Here is a 24384-nt window from a genome sequence, read left to right on the forward strand (position 1 = left end):
GTCTAAATCTGCATAAGATTTGCATTTTTAGCTACTTTTCTGAAGCACATGATGGCTTACAAAAACAATTTAAAATCTATCCACTTTAAAATAAAAGGAAAGAAAAACTACAAACAAGACAAATTTTAATCAAGAAAAATAAAGGCCTCAAATGACTACAGGTAAATGCGAAGACAGTGTGTGTCCATGGGTCTGCGTGTGCCTGAAAAAATCCATTTATCATCATCATCATCCCATGAAAATACAATGCCACCAATACGCATGAAGGCGTCTTTCCGCTATGGGACTGAAAGATAGCCTTCTGCCCCAAGGAGCTTACAGATAGCTGCACCCACCCACTGCTTCGCTCCGTGACCAGGCTGCGACTGCAAGGACGGTGGATGGGCGGGGTGCCCCCCCCCCCCCGCCCCGCGTTTGCTGCTGCGCATCTACTCCATTGGTTGCGGTAAGGCTGGCAGGAGGACCCGAGCCCTCCTTCCGCGGGCTTCAGCCATTGCGCCGCGCTCAGCATCCTCGCACGCAATTCAACAGGAGGCGAGCGCGCCGGAGAGCGGAGCAGAGCCCAGCGCCCCTCGCCGCCCGCACCCCGAGACTCCCCGCCGCCCGCCCGCCCGCCATCCTCGCCTCCTTCTTCCCCGGCAGCGCCATGGCCAAGGAGGGCGCGGAGAAGGCGGAGGAGACCGAGCAGATGATCGAGAAGGAGGCGGCCGAAGGCGGCGACGGCGCGGGCGGCAGCAGCAGCCAGCGAGCGGCCGACGCGAAGGAGATGCGCGCCGTGGTGCTCTCCGCCTTCGGGGGGCTGAACAAGCTCCGCGTGTCCAAAAAAGTGATGCCGGAGCCGCAGGAAGGAGAGCTCAAGATCCGAGTCAAAGCCTGGTCCAGTATCATCCCCATCCTTATCATCCTCCTCTTCCGCCTCCGCCTCCTCTCCTGCTTCTAATTCTCCTTTTCGTCTTCTACGTCTTTCCCCCCTTTCCTGCCCCTGCCGCGCTCACTCTCCCCCGCCAGCGCCGTTCCCCAAACCCTTTCTGTGGGGCTAGCAAGATTTGGCTGGGGCGTAAAAACGCACCGAGGTGCGTACGGGGCCGAAGGGAGCCAGAAGGATGGGTGGCGATGCTCCGTGGAGAAAGAGGCGGCGAGAGAAGGGATTCTTAGTTGCCCCGGGGCATGGATGGGTAAGGAGGCACCCGGAGAGGGAGCCGGCCTCCCTTCCTCTCCCGCGGACACTTTTTGCAAAGTTACAGCATGCTTCGAAGCGGGTTTATGCAGCAGTAAGCGCCTTCGGCACAGTGGGGCTTACTCCCAAGTAAGGGTACAATCCTACGCATGTTTACCCATAAGTAAGCCCCACTAAGTGCAGTGAAGCTTACTGCCAAGCCAGGGAGCTTCAGGTTTACTCAGAAGTAAATCTCACTACGTGCAATGAGGTTTACTCCCAAGTAAGAGTTCATTGAATTGCAGTCTTCCAGAGCGCTCATATGCACAGTTGACTCAGCAGTAAATTTCACAGTGTTTAAAGGCGATCACCCTGGGAAATGGACGTAAGAGCTTAGCAGGATGGTCCCCTGCCTCCCCACCCTTATCATCAGCATTTAATTCTACCGTTTTTCATGCCTTTTGGTCTAGCTGCCTGTTTGCATTGTTTTGCAAGAGGGCATCTTAAAAATTCATCATGTCTGCATTCTGGGCTGCTTGGGAGCCCTTGGGAATCTGTAAGTCTATTGCTTCAGCCTTCTGAATGGGCATGATGGAAGAGAGCAGCATTTTGGCCTTTTGTGATTCTTTTTCCTCAGTCTTAACTCTTCTCCCATGTTTGTGACTCTGCAGTTTAGTAGTATACTGGCTGGTTTCCAAAATGTTGCTAGCCTCTTAATTCTAAAAGGCTTCTTTGGTGTTAACTTTTTTTTTTTTAATTTTTGTTTTGTCAGTCATGGATTGATTGTGCTTGGTTGACGCAGCTGAAAGCAAAAAGAGGTTCTATGATTTTTTAAAAAATGTCTTGGCTCAGAATGAATCCTCCTTCTCCCAGTAGCCCTTGCACGCGCGCGCGCGCACACACACACACACACACACACACACACCCCCCTCTTCCCACTGTCTGACAATCCTACCTGCAAATCCATACGTGCTCTGATAAGAATGAGCTATATTTTGAAATTGTTTTAATTGGTACTGTGTTTCTGTCTAGCAAAATAATTTTGAGATTGACCAATACTGGGGAGACTGGGAATACAGACAGATGCTTGCAACATCTGGGGGTAGTGCAAAATCTGTGAATGAAGTTTATATAAGAGGCAGGTTAGCACAGGCGATGCGGACCGGGATGAAGGGCTAGGAGCATGATGCCAACCCCACTGTTGGATTCGTGAAAGAAGCTTTCTTCTAATGATCACAGGGTCCTAATTTATAAATTCTTCTAAAACTGCAATCCATTGCATACTTTCTGGGAAGTTAAGCCATCAACCTCAATACAATGTGCTTCATCTTGAAGTATAATGCTAATGTGAAACAAACTCTTATTTTTCTTTCAGAAATCTAATACGTGGGAAAAACTCATTCCTACATTTGTCCCTTCTGCCTGCCGTTCAATATTGTTTATACATTCAATAACAAAATAAATCAACTAGCAACACATTAACCAATTGCAGTATATTTATTAGAAGTGCAGACATGCAAACATATAAACACAATTTCACCCCCCCCTCCAATTATCATCTAAACTTGAACAAAATCATTATCACTCCTTCCACTGCCCACTCCACAGCCCCAGAGGAGGGGGATATTTGAGGGGAAACGGTGATTTCCTAATCTTGTAATCAACCAGAAGTACAGGAAGTCACTCTACTTAATCGAGTTTTAACAATATAATTGGACCTTTTTCAAATAACTAAATAAAAGACTGTAACCCATGCAAACTTAGCCCAATAGATTTATGCTGGAGGAAATTAATAATAAATTTAAATCCTCTCAGTAAATACAGATTCAGAAATATCTGAGAAGTTTCTCTTAGAGGACTTTTTCACAACATAGTTTAGAGGAGAGACATATTGACATTAATTATGCTTGACTGATATATAGAGGATTTTCAGAGTAATGGCATTTTGGAAAAATGGGCAATGTAACTGCAACAAGTTCCTGACTGATTTTTCTCTTGCTTTTCCATCTTCTTCCTCATTGTTAACTGGATATAAACAAAGCCTCATGCAGAGCTGATGTCTAAAGGACCCAAAATGGGCAACTGTCTAGGTTTTCAACAATCTTACACTGGTCTATAAAACTGAGGCTGTAATCCTGTACACATTTACTTATGAGTCAGTTGCATTGAATGCATGTGTAGAATTGGCCTGCCTATTCTGTATTTTATTCGGTTGAATCCCAACTAAGTTGTTTGAGCTTCTCCCACTGAAATCACTTGAAGTTAGGGTAGTTGTGACTAATGTCTCATTGATTTTAGTGGGACCGATAGTGACTAATGGTCCACACAACAGAAAGTAAAAAGAAATTGCATGCACGTGTTCTTGGACTCTTGCTGTTTGAAGGCAGTCTCAAGATTTAATAGCCCATGCTTTTGTGCAAGTAGATAAAATTTGCATTGGCTTCAACTTGACAGGTTCAGTTAAGTAGCACTATTAGCTGATGGTCCATGATGGACCAATAGTTTCTACCGCGTCGGCCTGAAAGGCCTGATAGGCAGAGGCAATTTTGTGTTCACAGTGAACACAGTGTAGTATTTTGTGAACACAGTGTAGTGTTGTGTTCTTTATCTGCCAGATATTCATACCCATCTTCCAGCAAATAAAATACTGCTGTTACAATTTACAATCAGAAATGTTAAATCAATTTCAGTTTAATAGTCTTCTTTTTAGCTATCACCTGCACCCCAAAAATAATCTTTAAAAAAAGTTAAAACTATATGTTAATAGATGAAACCTAACAACTAAGTAGGTAAAGTTTAATCAGTTTCTGGATGGGAAATTACCTTGGAACCTTTATCTCCATCACTGTAAGTTCTTTGGTGGAAAGACAGGCCAGGAAAGTAATCAATAGATGGACTACAGAGGATCCTATTTACGGTGTAATCCGAACCCCAAATCTGCCAGCTGGAGCAAGTTAGACTCCCATGAGCAATAGAAGGGAGCTTAGGCAGGGGAAAGGGCATCAGCCTCAAGGTCCTACGTACACTGACAGACACCTCCATGGATGCAAACATCCTGCAGTGGCCAGTGGCTCCATTGTCAGTGGAGCAATGCACCCACGCCAGGCTTCTGTCTGAATGTTAAAGGAGCTATTTGCATTGCTGAATGGGGACTAGGGTTCAGCACCATGGATGGCTCCATAAAGCTTTAGCCTAAAACCCAGAACAGACATGCCTCCACATTGATCCTGGAGGCACCAGACTCCATGGAAAACACTTGCCAGCAGTGGTCAACAGAAGACCCCAAATTGGGATATTCTGCAGACAGAGATGTTGCCCCCTCCACTGAAATCAGAAGGAGGCCCATAAAAAGGGCCAAGGTCTGCAGGATGGAAATTCGCCCCCACCTTGTGCCCCATCTGCCCAAGTTCCAGCAGGATTTTGGAAGCATTTGTGGCTTCATAATGGCTCTCTCTGTCAGGCAAGTTTAGACTTGCTGTTCGCCTTCAGCCAAAAGGCAGTGAGCCACTTGTCCCACTTCTGGACTGTATCGCTTTGAAGCAAGCATGCCAAAAAATAGGGAACCTGCGTCTGTACTTGACAGTTCATTCAGATGTGCATCAGATCTGCAGCGTGGCCCATTCAATTGCGAGAGAGTATTCGCAGCAGCAATGTAAAGGATCCCATCGTGGAGGGAGCAGGAGCCCAAAACGGTGCATTATGCGTGAGGCAAAAGGACAACGTGCAAGCACACAGGCACACATTTGCCCCTTGAGCACGGTTGGCATGTTGTCTGAACCCAGGCTGAGCTGTCAACAGCACTCAGGAGTGAGACAGGCAGTTAGCCAGAGAATGAAAGCTGAAGAACAAAGCCAGGGAACCAGATCCATGAAACATGTCAACTGGCACGATCTCAATGTTCGGGCAACGTCAGAGCTCGATTGAAAAGCCCATTATAGTCCTACTTGTGCAATGGCTTGTCTGGGTGGGATAGTCCGGAGCCTGAGAAGGTGATCCAGGCTGGAAGGCATGAAATAGCTTACCACATGTGGATCCACCCAGAGAACTGAAGATCCTGGGCCCCAGCCCTGATCTGATCAGCAGCTCCAAGATCATGCTCCAGAGAGTGTGCATTCCATCAAGAACAATTGCCCATTGAAATTGGGGGACCTCTAGCACAGGTATTCGCCATCGGCGTGAAAGCAGCACACCCATCCATCCCTCCACGCACCCTGTTTTAGTGAGAGGGCTTAGGAGATCGCTCCTGTCTAAGATGATAAGGTTGCCGAAAATCCAAAAACTGTTGAACAACCCTTGTTCTCAACCTCTAAAGTGAAAGTGCACACATTTCTAAAGAAAATGTTTGCATGTTTCCAAAACTGTGAACTTACTCAAAAAGGTGCATTTTCATGTCTTACTGAATGGGGAGATCCGAGTGTATCATCAGAGTGCACCTCTAAAAATGCATCTTCTTACTGGGGAAAAAAGACTTGCATTTGGTTACAAGGTGAGGCAAGCTTTGTGTGCAAAGTTGGAGAATCTTGGCAAGCTTGAATACCTGCACATGAGCGATAGCCGCCATACCAACATGGGACCTGAGAACCATATTTTGTGCACTGCTTCCCATTTTCCCCTGTCTTTAATAATTGCAGGAGGCTCTGCTACTCAGGCTTTGTTACATACAAGCTTTATCACCAATCAGCTAATGTTAGGACCTCTGAACATTTATGTCTGGAAGAGGGAGCTTTGTCATCAGAGAACTGCACACCGATCTTGCTACGCAAATGCTCTGGCATTTTGCATGAAGAAAATGTCAAGGTGAACACTATGGTGCTTATTTTAGAAACAGTTGACACTCAAGACTGACGTTACCTGGGGGTGAAGTGGTTTGTTTTGTCAGGGTTCAGGTGAAGCACAGTGTCTGGCAAGTCTTGCTTTCTTTCTCAAATCCTGCTCAGTTTTGTTGGGTCTACAAACTGAAAAGTATCAAATCCTAGATTGTTCCAGGGCAGCAGTTTCGTCCTGCCTTTAGAATTAGTGTGGCTACCCATTGCCCTAGCTGGAGAATTTTCCCAACCCCCATTTATGACTCCGTCTGCTCTGCATTTCATGCTTCTTGGATGCCAGTTTAACTAAGACAAGTTAAAAAAAAAAACTGAAAATGGAACGCATAACTGGGCCAGCTCAAACAATCATGTGAAGATTCTTATGCCACGTTCTTTGGAGCCTTAAAGGCACACTGGTGCCACGCACACCAACTTTAGCACACGTTGCCTGACTTGTATTAAGCCAGAATTCCTGGGTACATCTGGGCTTATTTCCCTTCCTCAAGTTTTGTTTTATTTCCTTGGTGTGTTGAACTTTTACAATATGAAGAGAGTGTCAGCTATTGTGCAATATAGAAATGTAACAAATGCATAACTAAAGTCCGTGTATCATTAAGTCTTTCAGGGCAGTTTTTAGTGGGAGAGACGTTTGTGATGAGTTGCAGCCAGAAGGCCAGAGAGAGTTCTGGAAGTTATTTGTGAGCAGGTGGAGTTTTAGAGAAGAAGGGCCTGAGAGAAGAATTAGGGGAGAGAGTGGTCTAGTTTGTATCACCTGGAAAATGAAAATAAAGCATTTGTTGTGCTCCTAAATTGGATCTTCTATGGAAAATACCTGCCTGACGAAACAGCAGGAGCAGGCAGAAAGCAAAACATCACATGGCCCACTGAGTGTGGGATCAACGCTCAGCAGGTGGGAAAGGAAGGGCTGATCAGGGTAGCAGCGTGACGAGAGGCATGCAGCAAGTCACCAAGGAGGTAGCACAGGGCACCCTGGCCTTTGCCCGGACAACTCTTGGGGCTTGTGGGAGAATGGAGCTCCACTTGGAATGTGCTGCCAGAGTGAATAGGTGACCTGCTGGGAAGAGCCTGGATTTCTGGGGTCACTCCTAAAAGGAAGTGCATGGCAAGTTTTTACTAGTCTGTCTCAGCAAATACAAGGCAAATTAGAGGTATTTAAAACTTGCATCTGAACACCAGTTTGAGCCTACATCTCATGAGAATTAGACCAGAGCAGGAGACAACAACCAGAGAAGATCTTCAGAGACCATGAAAACCAGACAAGAATTTGTGAAGACTTCTGGTGGAGCAGTTGGAGTACTGGACGAATTCATTACTGAGGTTAAAGGAAAGTCCGACTCCAACTTCTAAGTTCAAACCGTCAGCCTCTGGATGATGCCATCGAACAATCTGGTGAACTGAAACATAGAAACATCTATGAACTAGGAAAGCAGGAAGCAACAACATTAGTACTTTGCATCCATGAAGCTCAGGGTGCCAGCAATGCCGACCCCAGGACTGACAATACAATCGAAAGTGTGGAAGGTGCAGTGGAAAAACTGGTCAGGCATTTTCAGGCAAAAAGACAAGATGCAGCCTCAACATGCAAAAGCCTCAGTGAACCAGATTACAATTCCAGTCAAAGTGAAGTTGATTTCCTATGCAGAGATAGAGAATATGGCAGGATGCAGTAACTAATAGTGCAAAAGTTTGCAGTAACTGTGCTGTAAGAAAATTGGTGGGTCCTACAAAAACAGCCCCTTGGTCATAGCAGAAACTACTTTTCCCCTTAGAATATGCAGCAGTCACAATAACAGACCCTTTGGTAGTGACGATTGGTCTAGGACAATGACTGCAGACTTGTAGAGGCTGAAGCAAGAATAACCCACCATAGCCCAGATTTTAATGGAAGATTAAATCTGCACATCACATTTTTCATACCAGTCAGTGTCTTGATTCTGAATGAACACCGCATGTGGAGCTCTGTGAACTGTGCAAATAGAAAAAATCAGACAGCGCCATACCGTTCTTAGTCAGATGAGCTAGTTCAACAGGGCAAGACGCACCTGGGCATTTGAGACAGCTTTGTGAATTCTAATCCGGGTCCCCAGCATGATTGGGATGATCACCTGACCTTTTCTGGAACAGCTGTTTGCGGTGGAGTTCAGGGTCCTGCCAGCCGTGTCCCTTGCACGTCATCAGAGAAACCACACGGACACACTTCTTGGCGTGCATGTTTGTGAAGGCGTATGCTGGCCATGCTGTGGGACAGCTGAGTTCTGTGACTGAGTTTATTCACTGCACATGCAGAAGTGAAAGACTGAACATCTGCCATGATTTGAACGTCGCTCTTCACCACTGCCCTGTAGGAAAACCAGCCTGCATAAGAGACTGTTCCTGGAACCTGGAGAAGTCACCTAAATTGGAGAGGCCTTGCTCATGGTCCTTTTCAAATAGTCCACAAATGGTCTGCATGAGAGCAAGCAAGAAGGCAGGAAGGAAGGGTCCCCGGGCTGTTCATTCTAGGAAATGGAAGTTGGAGAAGAGGCCGCCTGCCCTCACGTTTCCACTGGTTCCAGAGTGGAGTGCAAGCATCCCCCCTTGTGGGTGGGTGGTATGTGCACAAGGCCACACCACTCATAGACTCCACCTCAGGGGAAGAGGTAGGGGAGGGATGTCACAGCTGTCTGTGCCTGGGCAGTTCCACACAGGGCTTTAGACAAGGAGGACGCAGGTGGCATGCCCTCTGCATCAGAGAAGTGCAGCAAGCTCACTGCCACAAGGGCTCCCTCTGTCAGAAATGGAGAGCCGCCAGCATGGCACCAAAGGTCTGCATTTTCGGGATTGCAGTTCTGTTGTGCTTGTGGAATGCTGGTATCTACACACAGGAGGACGCGGGGCCATATCCACTAGAATGGGGAGCTGTGCCATTTAAAGCTGGTGCATGCTTTATGTATCTTCAGGAGCACCTCCATTGGGAGGGATGGGGCCAGCAGGTCAAGAGTGTTTAGGAACCCAGAAGGACTCCAGGAGTGCATGAAGTCTTGAAAAAGAGGGGCTTGAGTAAAGAATTAGTGGAAGTTGGGAGAAAGACTGAGTTTATGTAACCAGGAATAAGATTTTTTTTAAAAGCATCTGTCGTGCTTCTTGGAGGACTGTTTGCAGGCCAAAATGCTACATAACACTTTATTAAGCCTGGTTTATTAACTGACATTAAGCTTGTTGCTTTGGGAAGAGAGGAGTGGAGGCAGAGGGAGGAACTCTTGGGCTCAATGCTCACACAAGGCTCATGGTTTATGATGCCTCAGGCAAACCAGACCAAAGTGTTTGTGTGTTTCTGTTACCTTGAATGTAGCACAAGTTAATTAGGGGGCCCATTTATTTCCAGGGCCCATTTCAGGTGTTCGTATTAAGCGTTAAATCTGAATTGGTTTGGGACAAGATTATCTCAAGGACAGTCAACACCCGTATGAACCCACCTAGACCTTGGAATCATCACCAGAGCCCCTTCTCCCTCGTCTACTAGAAACCTTCTGGTGTAATGGCAAGAACCAAGGAGAGGGCCTTCTTTGTGCTGATCCCACATCTGTGGAATATTCTCCTCGGGGGTAGATTTGGCTCCCTCTTCTGGTTTTTAGAAGAACCCTAAAAGCTATTTAGGGTTGCGAATGACTCAAGAAAGCAGGGCTACTGTTGCATCCCCAAGCCTTTTTAAGTTGCTAGGCATGTCCAAACAGACTGGGAACGGCGAATGTAGCACATGGCGGTGGGATCTCTGAATGGCTGTTCGGCATTCCCTCCTTAGCCACTCTGGCGTGCAACCAAAGAATGGCACAGAAGGGGGCCATGAGAATGAAGAGGCTGCACTGTGCAAATACAGGCAGGCTAGGCTATGTATCCAGTCATATTATTTATAAAATACCATCCTCTAGCCATAGGACAATCTGTAATCAAAAAAGGAAATGAAATAGCAAAAACAACTGAAAAATAATGACTGTTTTAAAACCTTAAGACTGGCCATGGTCAGATGAAAATAGCCAGATAATACTGTGATATTCATCCATACGTTGCATAGAGCTGACATAAACCCTTCTAAGTGCATGGAATCATTTCCATCCCTATGAAGAAATGCCAGTTACATGTTGATAGTAGAGTTTGAGTGTTTTAATCCCTTTATGGCACATTATGAGTTTTGCACATCTGCTCCATTTCATTCCAAGTTCCACTTTTCTTCATCAAAGAAGCATCATCTCCCCTGCCTCCCTCTTGCTGCTCCGCTCGCGTCATGGCAGATAGAGTGAGGTCACTGTCAAAATGAATATACATCCTTGTTCTTCCACCACCAAAAATCTTGCTTAGCAGCAGCATGATAAAATGGGTACACTAGCGTGTAGGTCTCTTTTCTCCTTGTCCTGAGCCTGGTATCATGGCAGGTCCAGAAAACATGAGGTGCAATGAAAGCTGAATTTTAAACGGATTAATCATCTGATTCAACTCTCTTATTTGGATACCACCCTAACCTCAATATAGGTGCCCTTCTGAGATATAGAAGGAAGTGCAAAATCATCTAACAGGCAAAAACTAGCATTATTTTTTAAACTGGAATGATTTTATTTTAACTGGAAAGGTTATATTTTATTAGTCTTTTAAATGCACCAGAATCAAAGTAGCCATCTTGCAAACGGAACTATTTGTACCCTTGCCTTCCAACATTGGCCATCACTCATCAGTCCACTGAAGGCTTAATTGATTATTCTTCCAGATAAACAAATTAGTGCTTGCCTACATAATATGCAGTGCTAGCAGCATACATGACAGTGTGACTTTATCTGATTGAATGGCATTAATGGGCTTTAATTCTATACTGAAATGCTGTCTTGAGCATATGGAAAAGCAGGAAGAAAGAGAGAGATCTGTTGCAATACAGAACTGGTGGCTGGGATGGAGATGCAATCAGAGCACAACCGAACCAAATCATTGAATGAGATAACCCATTTCCATTGACATTCCCAGTGACCTAGATCTCCTCATGAATGTCGTCTTGTATTCATGCAGCCTTTCTGGGTCAGGCCCTTTCATTCCCCAGCGTCTGCGAGAGCTTCCCCACAGGCATCCCAGGCCTGAAGTCCCCACTCTGCTGCTCTGCATGCGGGCAGTTGGCTCTGCCAACGTGATGAAGGGGGTGTCGCCCTAGGGGCCAGCGTGGCAGAGCATTCGAAGTGTCAGACAGAGGCTGGGGAAATGCAAGTGCAGACCCTCCACCATTAAGCTTGCTGGGTGACTGTGGAACAGGAACTGTCTGTTAGCCTAACCAACCTCACGGGGCTGTTGTGAAGAAAGGAGAATGAACCACGTTCTGGTCAACTTGGAGAAATAGTAAAATAAAAATGGAACAGAGGAAATAATGCAAGGAAAGGTTTTTTACGAGCCATTCTACCGAATGATAGATTAGATGCAAAGCCAGGCATGTATTCATGTAGAGAGATATGTTTACATATATGTTCACAGGGATATCAGAGTTTCTTGGTTACCTCTACACCATCGGAGACTTCTGACTGGGTACATGCAGAACGCAGAAGATTTGAAGTATGAAAAAGGGTTGTTTTTGCTGTGTCCAGCTGCCTGCAGCGTTCAGTGCTGGGCAATTCACTGAGGGAGAGCTCTTGGGCATCTTTACAGGGTCTTGCAGAAGCGTCCAGCTGCCACCACCATTTGCCTTTTCCACGTGTTGTACGACAGAATGGAATTAAAATGGATTTATTGGCATTGTTACCACTTGTTGTACACAAGACGTGCAAAACCATGAAGGTGAAAGATATTATTATTGTGGCACAAAAATTAAGCTGGGAGTTGCAGGACAGTTTCATGTGCATAGGATCATACCCGAAATGTGCTTTGTTCCTCCAGTGTAAGCAGCCCATGCACATCAGAGACTAGCAATCTACCCCAACCCCCTAGCCTCTTTCCTCAAACCATCTGTCGTTCAGTGAGGTCCTACTTTGGGCAGCTGTTTCCCACTCTGAATGGTTGGAATATCGCTCATCAGGCACTTGGAGCTTGGAGCAAAAATGTGTAGGCATTGTTGGTATTTTGGCTCCATCCCTTCAGTCTTCAGCACTGGAACACCCTATCCGCACAGCACTTAGTGGTCATGACCACAGCAGCATCTGTACGTGTACATTGTTCCCATGCACTCACTGAAAACAGCTTGGAGATGATCTGAAAACAAAAGAGGTCATGCACAGGAAGTGGGAGGAAGGCCAGGCTATGAAGGAAGAATACGGGCAGGTCACACAGAGTTGCAAGGATGGCATCAGGCAGGCTGAAGCTAGGAGGGAGGCTAAAAGCAACAAAAAAGCCCTGTCCAAATAAAAGACAGAAGAAACACGTGGGGGATCAGCTACTCAATGTGGATGGCAAAAGCTTAACAGATGACAAAGAAAAGGCAGAAGAGCTCAGTTCCTGCTCTGGCTCAGTCTTCTTCCAGACGAAGAGCCAGCTTCTCCCTCATGCAGGAGAAGTACAAGCTGAAGGAACAGGATGGAAGCTCAGAATTGATAGGCAGATGGTCAAGGATCATTTAATTGGGTTGAAAGAGTTCAAATCTCCAGGGGCCAATAAACTCTATTCTAGAGTCGTAACGGAGCTGATGGAAGAACTCTCAGAACCACTGTCTATTCTCTTTGAGAAATTATGCCAGACAGGAGAAGAGCCAGATGACAAGGAGGGCAAATGTGGCCCCATCTTCAAGAAAAGAAAAAAATAAGAACCTGGGAACTGCAGACCAGTCAATATGACAGCAATCCCTGGGAAAATTCTGGAGCAGATTAGAAAGCAGTCAGTCTGCAAACACCTTGAAAGGACTGCAACGATTACTAGAAGCCAACACAGATTTGTCAAGAACAAATCCTGCTGGACTTTTGACTTGATTGATTGTGGGCATGCTGTGGACATAATCTATCTTGACTTCAGCAAAGCTTTTGACGAAGTAAAAACCTGATTAGTAAGCTAGCTAAAAGTGGGCTAACCATCCAGAGACCTGACTGGGTATAGGCATGGTATAGAAATGTTTTAAATAAGTGAATGGAAATAAATGAATGGAACAACTATCACGTGTATCCACAGCTGGCTAGAGGATTGGGCTCAGCCAGTGCTCATCAGTGGCACCTTCTCAAACTGGGAAGAGGTAACACGTGGGGACTGCAGGGTTCAGTCCTGGGCCCAGTGCTCTTCAACATTTTAATTAATTATTTGGATGAGGATGGGTATCACATTTGCAGATGACACAAAACTGGGTAGAATAGCTAATACCCTGGAAGACAGAAAGAAGATTCAAGGTGATCTGGATAGGTTGCAAGACTAGCCTGACAGCAACTGAATGAAATTAAATAGGCACAAAGGCCAGGTGCTGCACCGAAGAAAAAGAAACCAAATGCATTGTTACAAGACGGGGAATATTTGGCTTAGCAAGACGGCAAGTGAGAACGATCTTGGAATTGTTGTAGATCACAAGATGACTATGAGTCAACAAGGTGATGTGGCTTCAAAAACCCCCAGTGCTATTTTAGGCTGTGTTAATAGAAGCATCACCTCCCAATCCCATGAAGTACTAGGTCTTTTTACCTAGCACTGGTTAGGCCTCATCAGGAGTACTGTGCCCAGTTCTGGGCACCACAGTTTAAGAAAGATGCAGAAAAGCTGGAAAATGTTCAGAGGAGGGCAACAAGGATGATCCAGGGAGTAGAAGCAAAGCCCTCCGAGGAGAGACTGAAAGAGCGGGGCATGTTTAGCCTTGAGAAGAGAAGACTGAAGGGAGATAGGATAGCCCTCTACAAGTATGTGAAAGGCTGTCACAAAGAGGAAGGATAGAATCTCCTCTTGATCATCCCCGAGTGCAAGAAGAGGAATAATGGGCTCAAGCTACAGGCAGCCAAGTTCTGGCTGAACCTCAGGAAGAACTTCCTGGCAGAGCAGCAGCATGACAATGGAACCCGTGACCTAGGGAAGTAATGGGCTCTCCCATGCTAGAGGCATTCTAGATGCTACTAGACACCCATCTGAGAGGGATGGTTCAACTGGGAGGCCTGCACTGAGCAGGAGGTTGGACCCAGTGGCCCTCTTAACCCTTCCAACTCTACTATACGATGTTTCTAGGATTCTATGAATGAGGAATGGTTGTGTGAATGCGATTCAGCCGGAATGTGTTTCATGAAGGTTTCTTAATAACTGCGACCTTTGGCATGGAATAGATGAGTCGGCTGGGACTTGAAATAAGGCAGGTAGTTAACACTTTTTTGAGGGCTCTAGGTAGTCATTCCCCTTGGGGTGGACATGCCAGGCACCACCCCAACTCCAGGGGTCTATTTTTCTCCCCAAACTGGACATCAGCCTTCCACGGCTGAGCGTGCTTAGAGTGGATTGCATTGGTTTGTGGGGAAGTTGTCCCTTGAGAGCTTGAAAAATGAGCTTCTTCGGCCCTTGGCACCCTGAACATGCTGGAGCTTTTGTCTTGCTTCTCAGCGAGCACATTTTCACTCAACAGCGGTCAGTCGCCACAACCTGCACTGGCTGCTGGTGGACTGCGGGCGTCTGGCGGCAACACTGTGCGCTTGAATCCAGCTTGGTGTGGTGGGGAGGCATTTGCGGTGGTAGCCAAATTATCTGCTTCTATTAGCACTAAGGTAACATTTTCCTTTTTTGCCCAAAAACACTTTTCTCAGATGACAGCCTACTCTGCAGGAGAACTTCAAAGACAACATACTGGTTAGTTTGTCATTTCCACAGAGAGACAACGTGTAAACATTGCTGTCATCAGCATTAATTATTTCATGATATTCCGAGGAGACACAGAGACAAGGAAATGGCATGTCCCGAGAGTGTTTTGGACAGCACTGGGAATAAAACGAAAGACTTCTGCTGTAATGTGACTGCTCTGCTAGGATGTCCATTGCTGAGCCAATCATGGAAAAAAATATTTAGTTGGCTGGATTAGTACCTTTCTGCTAGAGATGCAACAGATGAGCTCTTTTCTTTTCCGCACGGAAGATGTTGCCCTGCCTTGACGGCTTTGACTAAATATGCACAGGGTTATGCATTTAGATGCGCTGTGTTCTTCACTGTGTGACACTGAAGTGGCACAAATAGGAAAAGGTGCAGAGGCCACCAAGAGCAGCAGCTGCCTGCTTCTGAGAAACACTGAGCGTGCGGCAGCCCAGTGCAGCCTGCCCCCAAGGCAACGCTGGCCTGCCCTGGGCACCAGCTCCCGCTGGCATGCACCAATCGTGGCTAGCCAGCCAGGCCACTGACAGTGCTCTCCTCTCAACCCGCTTGTGACTGGGGCCATGGAGACCCCCGCACCAGTGCTGCTGACCAGAGTGCTTTTGCATGAAGAAAAGTCAGCAGATGAGAAGCCTGAGAAGGCCTGTGGGCCTAGCCCATCTCCTTAAGCCCCCATAATTCAGCGCTGTCCTGCTCTTGCGCTGTTCTGCCCCGTTCAGAATGGTCGGGATGCCTTAGGCTTCTTAGCAACTGGCATTCAGGGCTTGGAGCGAAACTGTGTTGGCATCTTTGGTATGTGATCCGTTTTGCCGTCAGCCCCACACTTCCCTGGAATGCTACCCTTGAGAGCACATCCAAAATAGAATTTGTCCACCAGGCTAAAATGTTTTGCTCTTCTGGTCTGCAAGAACTGGCAGCTCTTTGGGGTTTCAGATCAGAGTCTCTTTCAGCTCTCTCCTGAGAACCCAGTGAAGGAACCTGGCGCCTTGGCAGCTATCAGAGCCATTTACCTGAACTACAAGTTCCAACCCTGTAAAGGGAGGAACTTGGGACAGATCAGCTGCTTATTGATGCTTTCACCAGGTATATATCCCGAAAGATGTAATTAGTGGCATTCTTTAAGCACTCTGTTTGTTTGTTGTTTGTTTGCTGTTTTTCTAGCCCACCTCACAGCCAAAGTGCCCTGGGTGGTTTACACAGTCCATAAAATGAGATGATAAAAGTACAATAAAAATATCACAACCTCAAGGTCCGTCATGAGGTTGGCTCCAGTCTGGCCAAGAAACCTGAATTAGTTTAGGAAAATAATACATGGAGATTTTCAGAAGTATTTAAAAATCTTAGGGGGAAACCTTGGTGGGGAGGAAACTTGAGCAGCCCAGTGTGACCTGATCATGCTCCGTCCCCCGAGGTCATGATTGTCTGTTGAGGGGAAAGAACTGGAGAAACTGGAGGAGAGAAGATGGAATTGCCAAGATGGGATTTTGGCAAAAGGCATGGCTGCTGAAATGCAGAAGAGGAGCAATCCACACTGAACAGACGAGAACATCTCTGTTCCTTTCTATGAATTTTGTCCTTGAATCTCCTGCATAATCCAGAAGTTGATTCCAGGTCACTAGCATTCATAATCAAAAGACTTTGGGCAGCTATTCCGTTTTTTCTTTCTTAATAGATTTTTGGTGGAAAGAAAAATAAGAATGGAAGAAGTAATGGAGAAGCCCAGCACGGTTACAAGTTGTAGGTAACCATCTGCACCCTTCCTAAAACTATGTGAAGGAGGCCATAATGACTGGATGACAAAAACCCCACCTGGAAACACCCTGACTCAGTTGCTCCCATTCTGAGGACCTTGTTTTTAAAGATTATTATTCCTAAGAAATGCTCTGCTCATCCTTTAGCAAAGACTTTAGAGAGTCCCTCTTTTACAGTCTCACATTCCCTTGAGGGATCATTTGCAAGCAGGAATTCAGAGATGCAACTGACAGGGACGTGGCAAGGCCAGGGAATGGTCATAGTGCCAGGGAGTGGAGATGCCTCAGTCCGTCACACATCGCTCAGGCTAGAGGAGAACAAGAAGCAGGAAGCAGCACTGCCCTGCAGGGTACAACTCCCAGGAACGGAGCATCACAGAGGTATCCCTTGAGTTTTTGCAGGCCATATACCAGCAAGACAAAGCCAAATAGGATCTGGGCAAGAGCCAGCATGAGAGCCAGCATGTCCTAGTCTTGGAATGGGGTTTGAAAGACCCGAGTTCGCATCGACACTTGACCAGGAAGGTGACTTTGGGCTGGTCACTGACTCTCAGACTACTTCGCAGGGGTGTTGCAAGCATAAAATGGAGAAGAGGAGGAGGGTGGTGTGAATGGCTTATGTTTTCTTGAGGAAAAAGGGGGAGATATCAATATGATAGATAAATAGATACATATATACATTAAAGTAATATTCAAGAGTAGGAAAAAATAAAGAATTCTTAGAGGAACTCCATGCTGAGATTCTGGGATTCTGAATGAAAAAGATGCTGGTGGCCCAGTTCACTGGTACTTTGCTTTCCTGCATGCCTTCCGTTATGATACAAAACTTCATGTCTTTATCTCTTGTTTCTTTTATTCACAGTGGATTGAATTTTATTGACCTGATGGTTCGGCAGGGGAACATCGACAATCCACCCAAAACACCGCTTGTACCTGGATTTGAATGCTCTGGGATCGTAGAAGCTCTGGGTGAAAACGTGAAAGGTTATGAGGTAATATAATCTGAAGCACTGAGTGATTAGGAAAAAAGACTTTGTGTTTAACGTGTGGGAGTCTTTACTTGTATACTGCAAAACAGTCTTGTTCCAGTTTCAATTTGGTTGAGGGCAGGAAAAGCTCAATTAACCAGATACTGGTTGATTTGACCTCAGTGCAGGCTATATCTCAATGCATGATGGCAGTGAAAATGGCGCATTCAGTTGCAGGGATTGTGAGGCAAGATATGGAAATTGAAACTGCCTGTATCATAGCATCACCTGCTCCTTACCTCCAGTGTCCAGGTGCGAGTGCCAGTCCATACTGCCAAAGTAGCACCAAAGCAGCTTGTACAGCCAAACATGCACAAGAGGGTGGTTGTCAGCAGCAGCAGGGAAGCCTGCAGGAGTGAGAAAATACTTTTAAACAGCAGTACAGAAAAACCCAAACAGTATCCAATGAAGTTTGGACATGCTCAGGGGCTATGAAATGCTGATTGACTGGGGTGGGGGCAGTGCTCATATCTATGGATGCAGCGGAATAGAACTGCGATGGCTGGCATCCTCAATTGCAAGGTTCCACGCGTCAACATCGTGTTGCAGTCTTCACGTACAAGTTTGTACAAAGTGGGTTTACCCAGTTCAGCCATAACAGCGTAAAAGGCTCATAGTAAAGATGCTTGGTTTGACACCTGTTCTCACATCCAGTTGTTCTTACATTTCACATTAAAATGTTTTAATGTTAAACGTTAACATTAAAAATAATGAGAGGAAACAAGACATCTGCTAAATGTGGTATGGATCAAAGGCGACATCAGAGAAATTGGGATGACAGGCCTGTTTCAGGGACTTTGATTTGCTGAAATGTCACCCTTTCAGAGCAGAAATCAGGATTTATAAATTCATACTCCTTTCAGCATCCCAAGGTAATTGAAATGAAAGGACCTACGAATATGTCTACAGTACAAACCACTGCTACCAAAGTATCCTTCTTTTACTCTACACTGATGCAATCAAATTTGCTCTCAGTTAAAGTTGCTCTATTGCTGAAAAATAAATTGCAAATAAACTGCTGTGCAAGCTGGGGCTGCTCATGGACTGAGAAGCTGCTTCTAAATATCTAAATGTAACTAAGCAAAATAACTAAATGTGCCATTTCCTTTGCTCTGTTTGGAGCAGCACCTTTATGTGGGGATGGTAGCTCACTGCCAAGGGAGAATCCATGATAAATTGGGCATCCACAAAGAGGGTGAATCCCTTGCATCCCCAGCGAAAATGATCATCACTGAGTCATGGAGCAGTAGAATTGGAAGGGGTTACTTGGTACAGCATATCCCGTGGCACTGACCACTTGCAAGAGCCCCAGTATGTGTCAGAAAGAACCAGAGACAACTAAGCCAGAGACAACTGCCTGGGAAAGAAAATGATGCTGGGGTACCAAGAAGGGAATTGCTTCTCTGCTTGATGACCAAAAGCAGTATTTCCTTGCTTAGATTGATGGGTGAGTGGATGGACTTAGCTTCAGGCACCGGGAGTGTGAATATAATAATTTGTCTTCATAAGATAAAACACTGTCACAATCTCTTATTAACTGCTTTAAATTCACCCTAGTGAGATGACGCAGGATTGGCACAATTCTGTGAAGAGTGGCACAACCGTTCCATTGTTCTGTCTCTGTTTTGCCAAGAAACCTAGTGCCTTTAAACAAGGAACAACTTATTTGTTTTCATGTGGGTTTATATGTTTAAATAGGAATAGTAACTTACCTATAGGATTAAACTGATGTCTGTAATGTTAGGAAAGAATTTCACACACAGCCAGATCAGGTCAGTTTGGAACTCAGTGATGGCATTCTACCAGTACAGTTTAGGCACTTTGCTGTAGTCCTGGGCCTAGGTTGTTTCTGGAATATAGAATATACAGCCACTTTTAAGTAAGCATGGTTAGGATTGCACTAAACAATCCGGGAGGTGGGAGTTATCCTGCATCAGGGTTGATCTGTGCTTCAAATGAAACTTACATTTTTCAGGAAGCAACACTATGGCAAGGAGATTATTTATTTATTATTTATTTAAAACATTTTTATGCTGCCCCCATCGCAACAAAGCCTCGGGGCGGCTTACAACAATCCATTTAGATTAGACTAAATGGATTTTGGATTCAGTCTCAGCTTTGATTCTGGATATATTTTTGACACAGTGGCCTGATCGGCACATAAGACTGAACCACTGTTCAGCATTTTAAGGAAATGCCGCAGTGAGCTTTCAGAGGAACTGGGCTCAGAATTTCTGTACTCATCTTATTGATGAGGTGGGCATGGAGAGTGTGTGCGTATCTTGCCTTTATCTGTATGTTCACCTCTGTGGAAAGCTGCAGAGCAGTGGACAGGCATGTAAGAGAAACTGAAGCATAGATGAACCCAGTCAGAATCCATTCCTCCAGCACTTGCAGATTACCCTTCACGCTCAGTCTGGTCCTGCAAAGCAAGCTGAGCCAAGAGGAAGCCTGTGTCCCACAAACATTGGGCATGCTCACCCAGACATCTGTGCAGAGCAGTGCAAAGCAGAATGGATTCTGCAGAGCCAAGTCCAGGGAACCCAATGCACTCCCACCGACAAATGGATTCCTTGTGTATTTCTGCCCTCACCACTTGGCCATGAGTAGGTAAGCTCAGAAGCACCACCAGAATTCAAAATAAATTGCAACACACCCTGAAAATGAGGCAGAACATGGGGTGGGGGATACAAGATGGGGACAACAGAACTGAACACGAAAGGCTAAAGAGGCTAAATAAGAGCCAACAATGTGATGCAGCTGCCAAAACAGCAAATTCTGTTTTGCGATGCATTAACAGAAGTATTACTTCCAAACCATGAGAAGTAGTAGTTCCCCTATAGTCCTTGCTAGTCAGACATCATCTGGAATACTGTGTCCAGTTCTGGGTACCAAGATTTAAGAAGAATGCAGAAAAATTAGAAAGGGTCCAGCAGAGGGCAACAAAACTGATCCAGGGTTTGGAAGCACTACCCTATGAGGAGAGGCTGAGAGAACTGGGCATGTTCAGCCTTGAGAAGAGAAGACTTAGGGGGGACGTGATATCCCTCTAGAAGTACCTCAAAGGCTGTCACAAAGAGGAAGGTCAAGCTCTCTTCTCACTGATACCAGAGTGCAGGACACGGAATAATCAATTCAAGTTGCAACAACCCAGATTCAGGCTAGATATCAGGAAAAGCTTCCTCACTGTCAGTGGAACCAGTTGCATGGAGAGGTGGTGGGCTGTCCCATGCTAGAGGCATTTAAGGCAAAACTGGACGGTCATCTGAGTGGGATGGTGGAAACTGGCATCCTGCAGTGAGCAGGGGGTTGGGCCCGATGGCCTTCTTGGCCCCTTCCAATTCTGCTCTTCTCTGGGCATTCAGCTTTCAGGAGATCAGAGGCCTGATTTTGCACGGCACCTGCTCCGGTTCTTCCCAGGGGCTGGGCGCAACATACACCTGCTACCAGACTTTCAAAGGAGTGTGCAAACTGGAGGCAAAATATCTTCCGAATAATCCTATAGAACTTTAACATTAGAAGTCTAGGGAAAAGTGATGAAGTGGAAAGCATGACAGCTGCAGACTAGCAAACTTTCTCATAAGACATTTTTCTCCCCAGAAAACCTCTTAGATTCTTTTAGGTTCTTCTTTTAAACAAATTGTAGCCAAGGGAAATCAGAGTTTGTCAGGTCTGAGTGTTGTTATAAATTTGGATATTCTAAAACAGAAGCAGAGGCTTCCACATTCCTCTTTACTCCCCCACATCTAAACCACAGCTTAGAGTAATGTCCAAATCAGTAGGCAATTATTTCACTCATTCTAAAACTTGGATACTGGAAAAGAAATATTGTTGCAAGTGTGCTGAAAGAAATAATATGCAAAGGGTGCTACTAAATATGGCCCTAACCCTAATCCTACTAAGTTTGCAAATGAGTTATTTTATTTCAAATGAGTTCTCATTAAGAACATGAGCTGTGTTGCTGGATCAAAAGTCCTTCTAGTCCAGTAATCTGCCCTGAACAGCAACCAGCCAGTAACCCCAGTTGGGTGTTTTGCTTAGCCTTAAAATTAAGCCTGCAACCCGATACCAGTATTCTTCAACTCGGGATTTCTGAATGGAATTGTATTGGCTTGTTTGTACAAGGGGTGTGATGCGTCACACTTCAGGGCTCGAAGACCCTCAGGACATGTGCAGCACTCTGGAGTCTCCATGGGGCCCTCCGGGGTTCCCCAGTGAGCTGCATTCCCTTCCTCTGGCTGCCACACTTTCTCCTGAATATCTGCTGGTTTCCCAGCTTTTGTGCTGTTTCTTCCCCGTTCTGAAAAGTTGGATGCCTCCCCTGAAGCTCACTTGCTGACAGTAAGAGCATTACACTAAAATCTGCCGGCCTGGGGAGATCTTGGCCCTGCCCACCCCTGCAGTGTGGCCCCCAGACATATCCCTGTCCTGGAATGTCACCCTTCGGCTGAAAGAGGCCCAGTACTTTCCACTTACTGTGCGCAAGCAACCTGCTCACAGCACTGTGCTGTTTGTGCTGCAACATGCAGCAACCTTTGGAGGGTGAAGAATCCAAAGGGTGAAGAAGCTTTGCATCGCTTTGGAGGGTGAAGAATCCACTCCTAGATCGCCTAGCTTCTAGCCACTGGCAAGTGAGGCACGCACCAAAATGCCTGAGCATCCCTGCTCAGGCTTCCAGCCAGTCAGCCGTGCCCTTTTCCAGGGTACAGCACTGAATCTCCCGCTCTGCTGGCTTTCTCTGCTGCTCTCCTCCTTCCAGCGGGCAAGCAGCATTGTGGGACTAGCCTCAATGGCCACAGTGCTGCTTCGAGTAATCCCCCGCTCACTCGCATTCCCAGCGTAGGGGTTTGCCCCCTGAAGTTGTGTTGTGCGTTTTTGTTTCGTACTTCTGCAGAACTTGGGGTTCCATCAAGCAAGCAGAGACCTCTCTCTCGTGTGCCATGTTGACTGTATGTGGCCTGGCATTTCCAGAAGGAGTTTGCTGTTAGTGTGTGTGATGTTGGATAGACATCATTTGATAACGAGCTTGTAAGTGAAGTGTTGTGAACAAGTTCTCGCAACTCTTGCATTTTCCAGGAAGAACAATTTGCTTCCACATTCTTTTCACCCAAATCATAGATCATGATGTTTTAGCAGTTTACTCCGTGTTTTATTCAATAAGGTATAATGCCTCAATTTCTTTTGTCTCTCTTTATAGGAAAGAAAGCCTAAATCTTTATCATTGTAGCTAACAATTTCTTCACCAGCTCAATAATATCTTTTTTTTTAATGAAGCCTGTAGAAAACAAAGCTTCTCTTAAAATGTCTTTAAGTATCATTCAGGCAGCTTTAGCTTCAGGGTAGTATAGAAATGAAAATAATAATTATTATTATCTGTACCAAAATTTGCAAGTAACATTACTGGAAGAATTGCTTTTATTCTTATGGGTGCCAACATAGCATGCCTGAACAGAATATATAGAATAATAATCTCTATTTTAAAAACTGGTCTACTGTTTTGTATCTGAAATAAGTCTTTTCCGTCTTTTTTACTGATGTTATATCATTTTGGTAAGTAATTGAATTTCAGCCACAAGAGTAATGTGTATTGCTTTCCTATTTTAAAACCAATCAAAAGGAACTGATAAAGTTGAATGCAATGATATAAAGTCTGCAGTCTGAACTCTCCTTTCTTACTTTTTTATAAAAGTGATAGGTCCAACATGATATCGTTTATTACTGAATTTACTCCACATTCATTGAGAATTGTGATATAAGCCTAGCTTTGATCAGAGATGGAGACATCCAGCCCATCAAGGTCTGTGGAGAAAAATTGCTCATCTTTCCAACGCAATTGGAGGGACTGGGTAGTTTCTGGGATAGCCAATTGTCTGCAGAACTGCTGGGTAGCCCCTCTGCCTCTCCCAAAAGAACAAATTGTACAGGAGCACCGTGACCTGAGTGAGCATGAGCTAAGAAGAAAACACGATGTCATAAGGCAGACATGCGATTAAAAATCACGACATGAATGTATTTACTTTTAAACAGCTCCGTGGGACTCTAATTTGTTTGTAGTAGCTGCACTGGGGGTGGGGGAATGTTGAGCCCTGTGCCCTAGGCTTTTTTGCTAATTGAAATTTTGAGTTTTTGCTATCCCCACAACCACTAAGCCATGCATTCAAATCCAAGCTGAGAAGAAATTGCTAAGTGTAATGTTTGCCTCATATCTGAAGCAAAGATCACAACCCAGTTCACACATTTAGTACTAAACATAAAAACAGAAGCAGAACAAATGAGAAGGGACCTCCTGGGCCATCTAGTCTGACCCCCGGCTCCAGCCGGCTCCCCTCATGACATGCCTAACGTGCATGTCCAGCCTGTTCTTGAACACCCTCACCGATGGGGCCTCAACCACTTTCCGTGGAAGCCCATCCCATATCCTAGGGGTCTTAACTGTCAGGAAGTGCTTCCTGGCATCCAAATTAAACCTTGGTTCCTTGAACTTTCCTACATTGAAACTCATCCTGCCCTCCTCCACAGGGGAGAACAGGTCTCTACCCTCCTCTGTGTGACAACCCTTCATGTATCTATATGTCGCCAACAGATCCCCTCTGAGTCTCCTCTTCTCCAGGCTGAAGAGACCCAGTTCCCTCAGTCTCGCCTCATACGGCATCCCCTGCAAACCAGCCACCAACCTTGTGGCCCTACGCTGCACTGACTCTAACCTGGGTATATCCTTCCTGTAATGAGGGGCCCAAAACTGAACACAATACTCCAGTTGCAGGCGTACCAGAGTTGTATAGTGTGGTAGTAATACCTCTCTTGATCTAGAAGCCACACTTCTGGCTATGCAACCAAGGGTGGCGTTCGCCCTCTTGACCACCGCATTA

General features: G+C 45.6%; 1 protein-coding gene across 1 annotated transcript in view; it reads left to right on the forward strand.

The window, feature by feature from the left end:
- The first annotated feature begins 646 nt into the window (after positions 1 to 646).
- Positions 647 to 24384, forward strand: part of VAT1L (vesicle amine transport 1 like) — a 72504-nt gene continuing 48766 nt past the window's right edge. The window contains exons 1-2 of the mRNA XM_044434164.1: positions 647 to 876; positions 17350 to 17479. Coding sequence (XP_044290099.1) covers positions 647 to 876; positions 17350 to 17479 — 360 coding nt within the window. The remainder of the gene's footprint in view (positions 877 to 17349; positions 17480 to 24384) is intronic.

Source organism: Varanus komodoensis, unplaced genomic scaffold (assembly GCF_004798865.1).
Source record: "Varanus komodoensis strain SLA01 unplaced genomic scaffold, ASM479886v1 scaffold27, whole genome shotgun sequence".
Taxonomy (NCBI): Eukaryota; Metazoa; Chordata; class Lepidosauria; order Squamata; family Varanidae; genus Varanus; species Varanus komodoensis.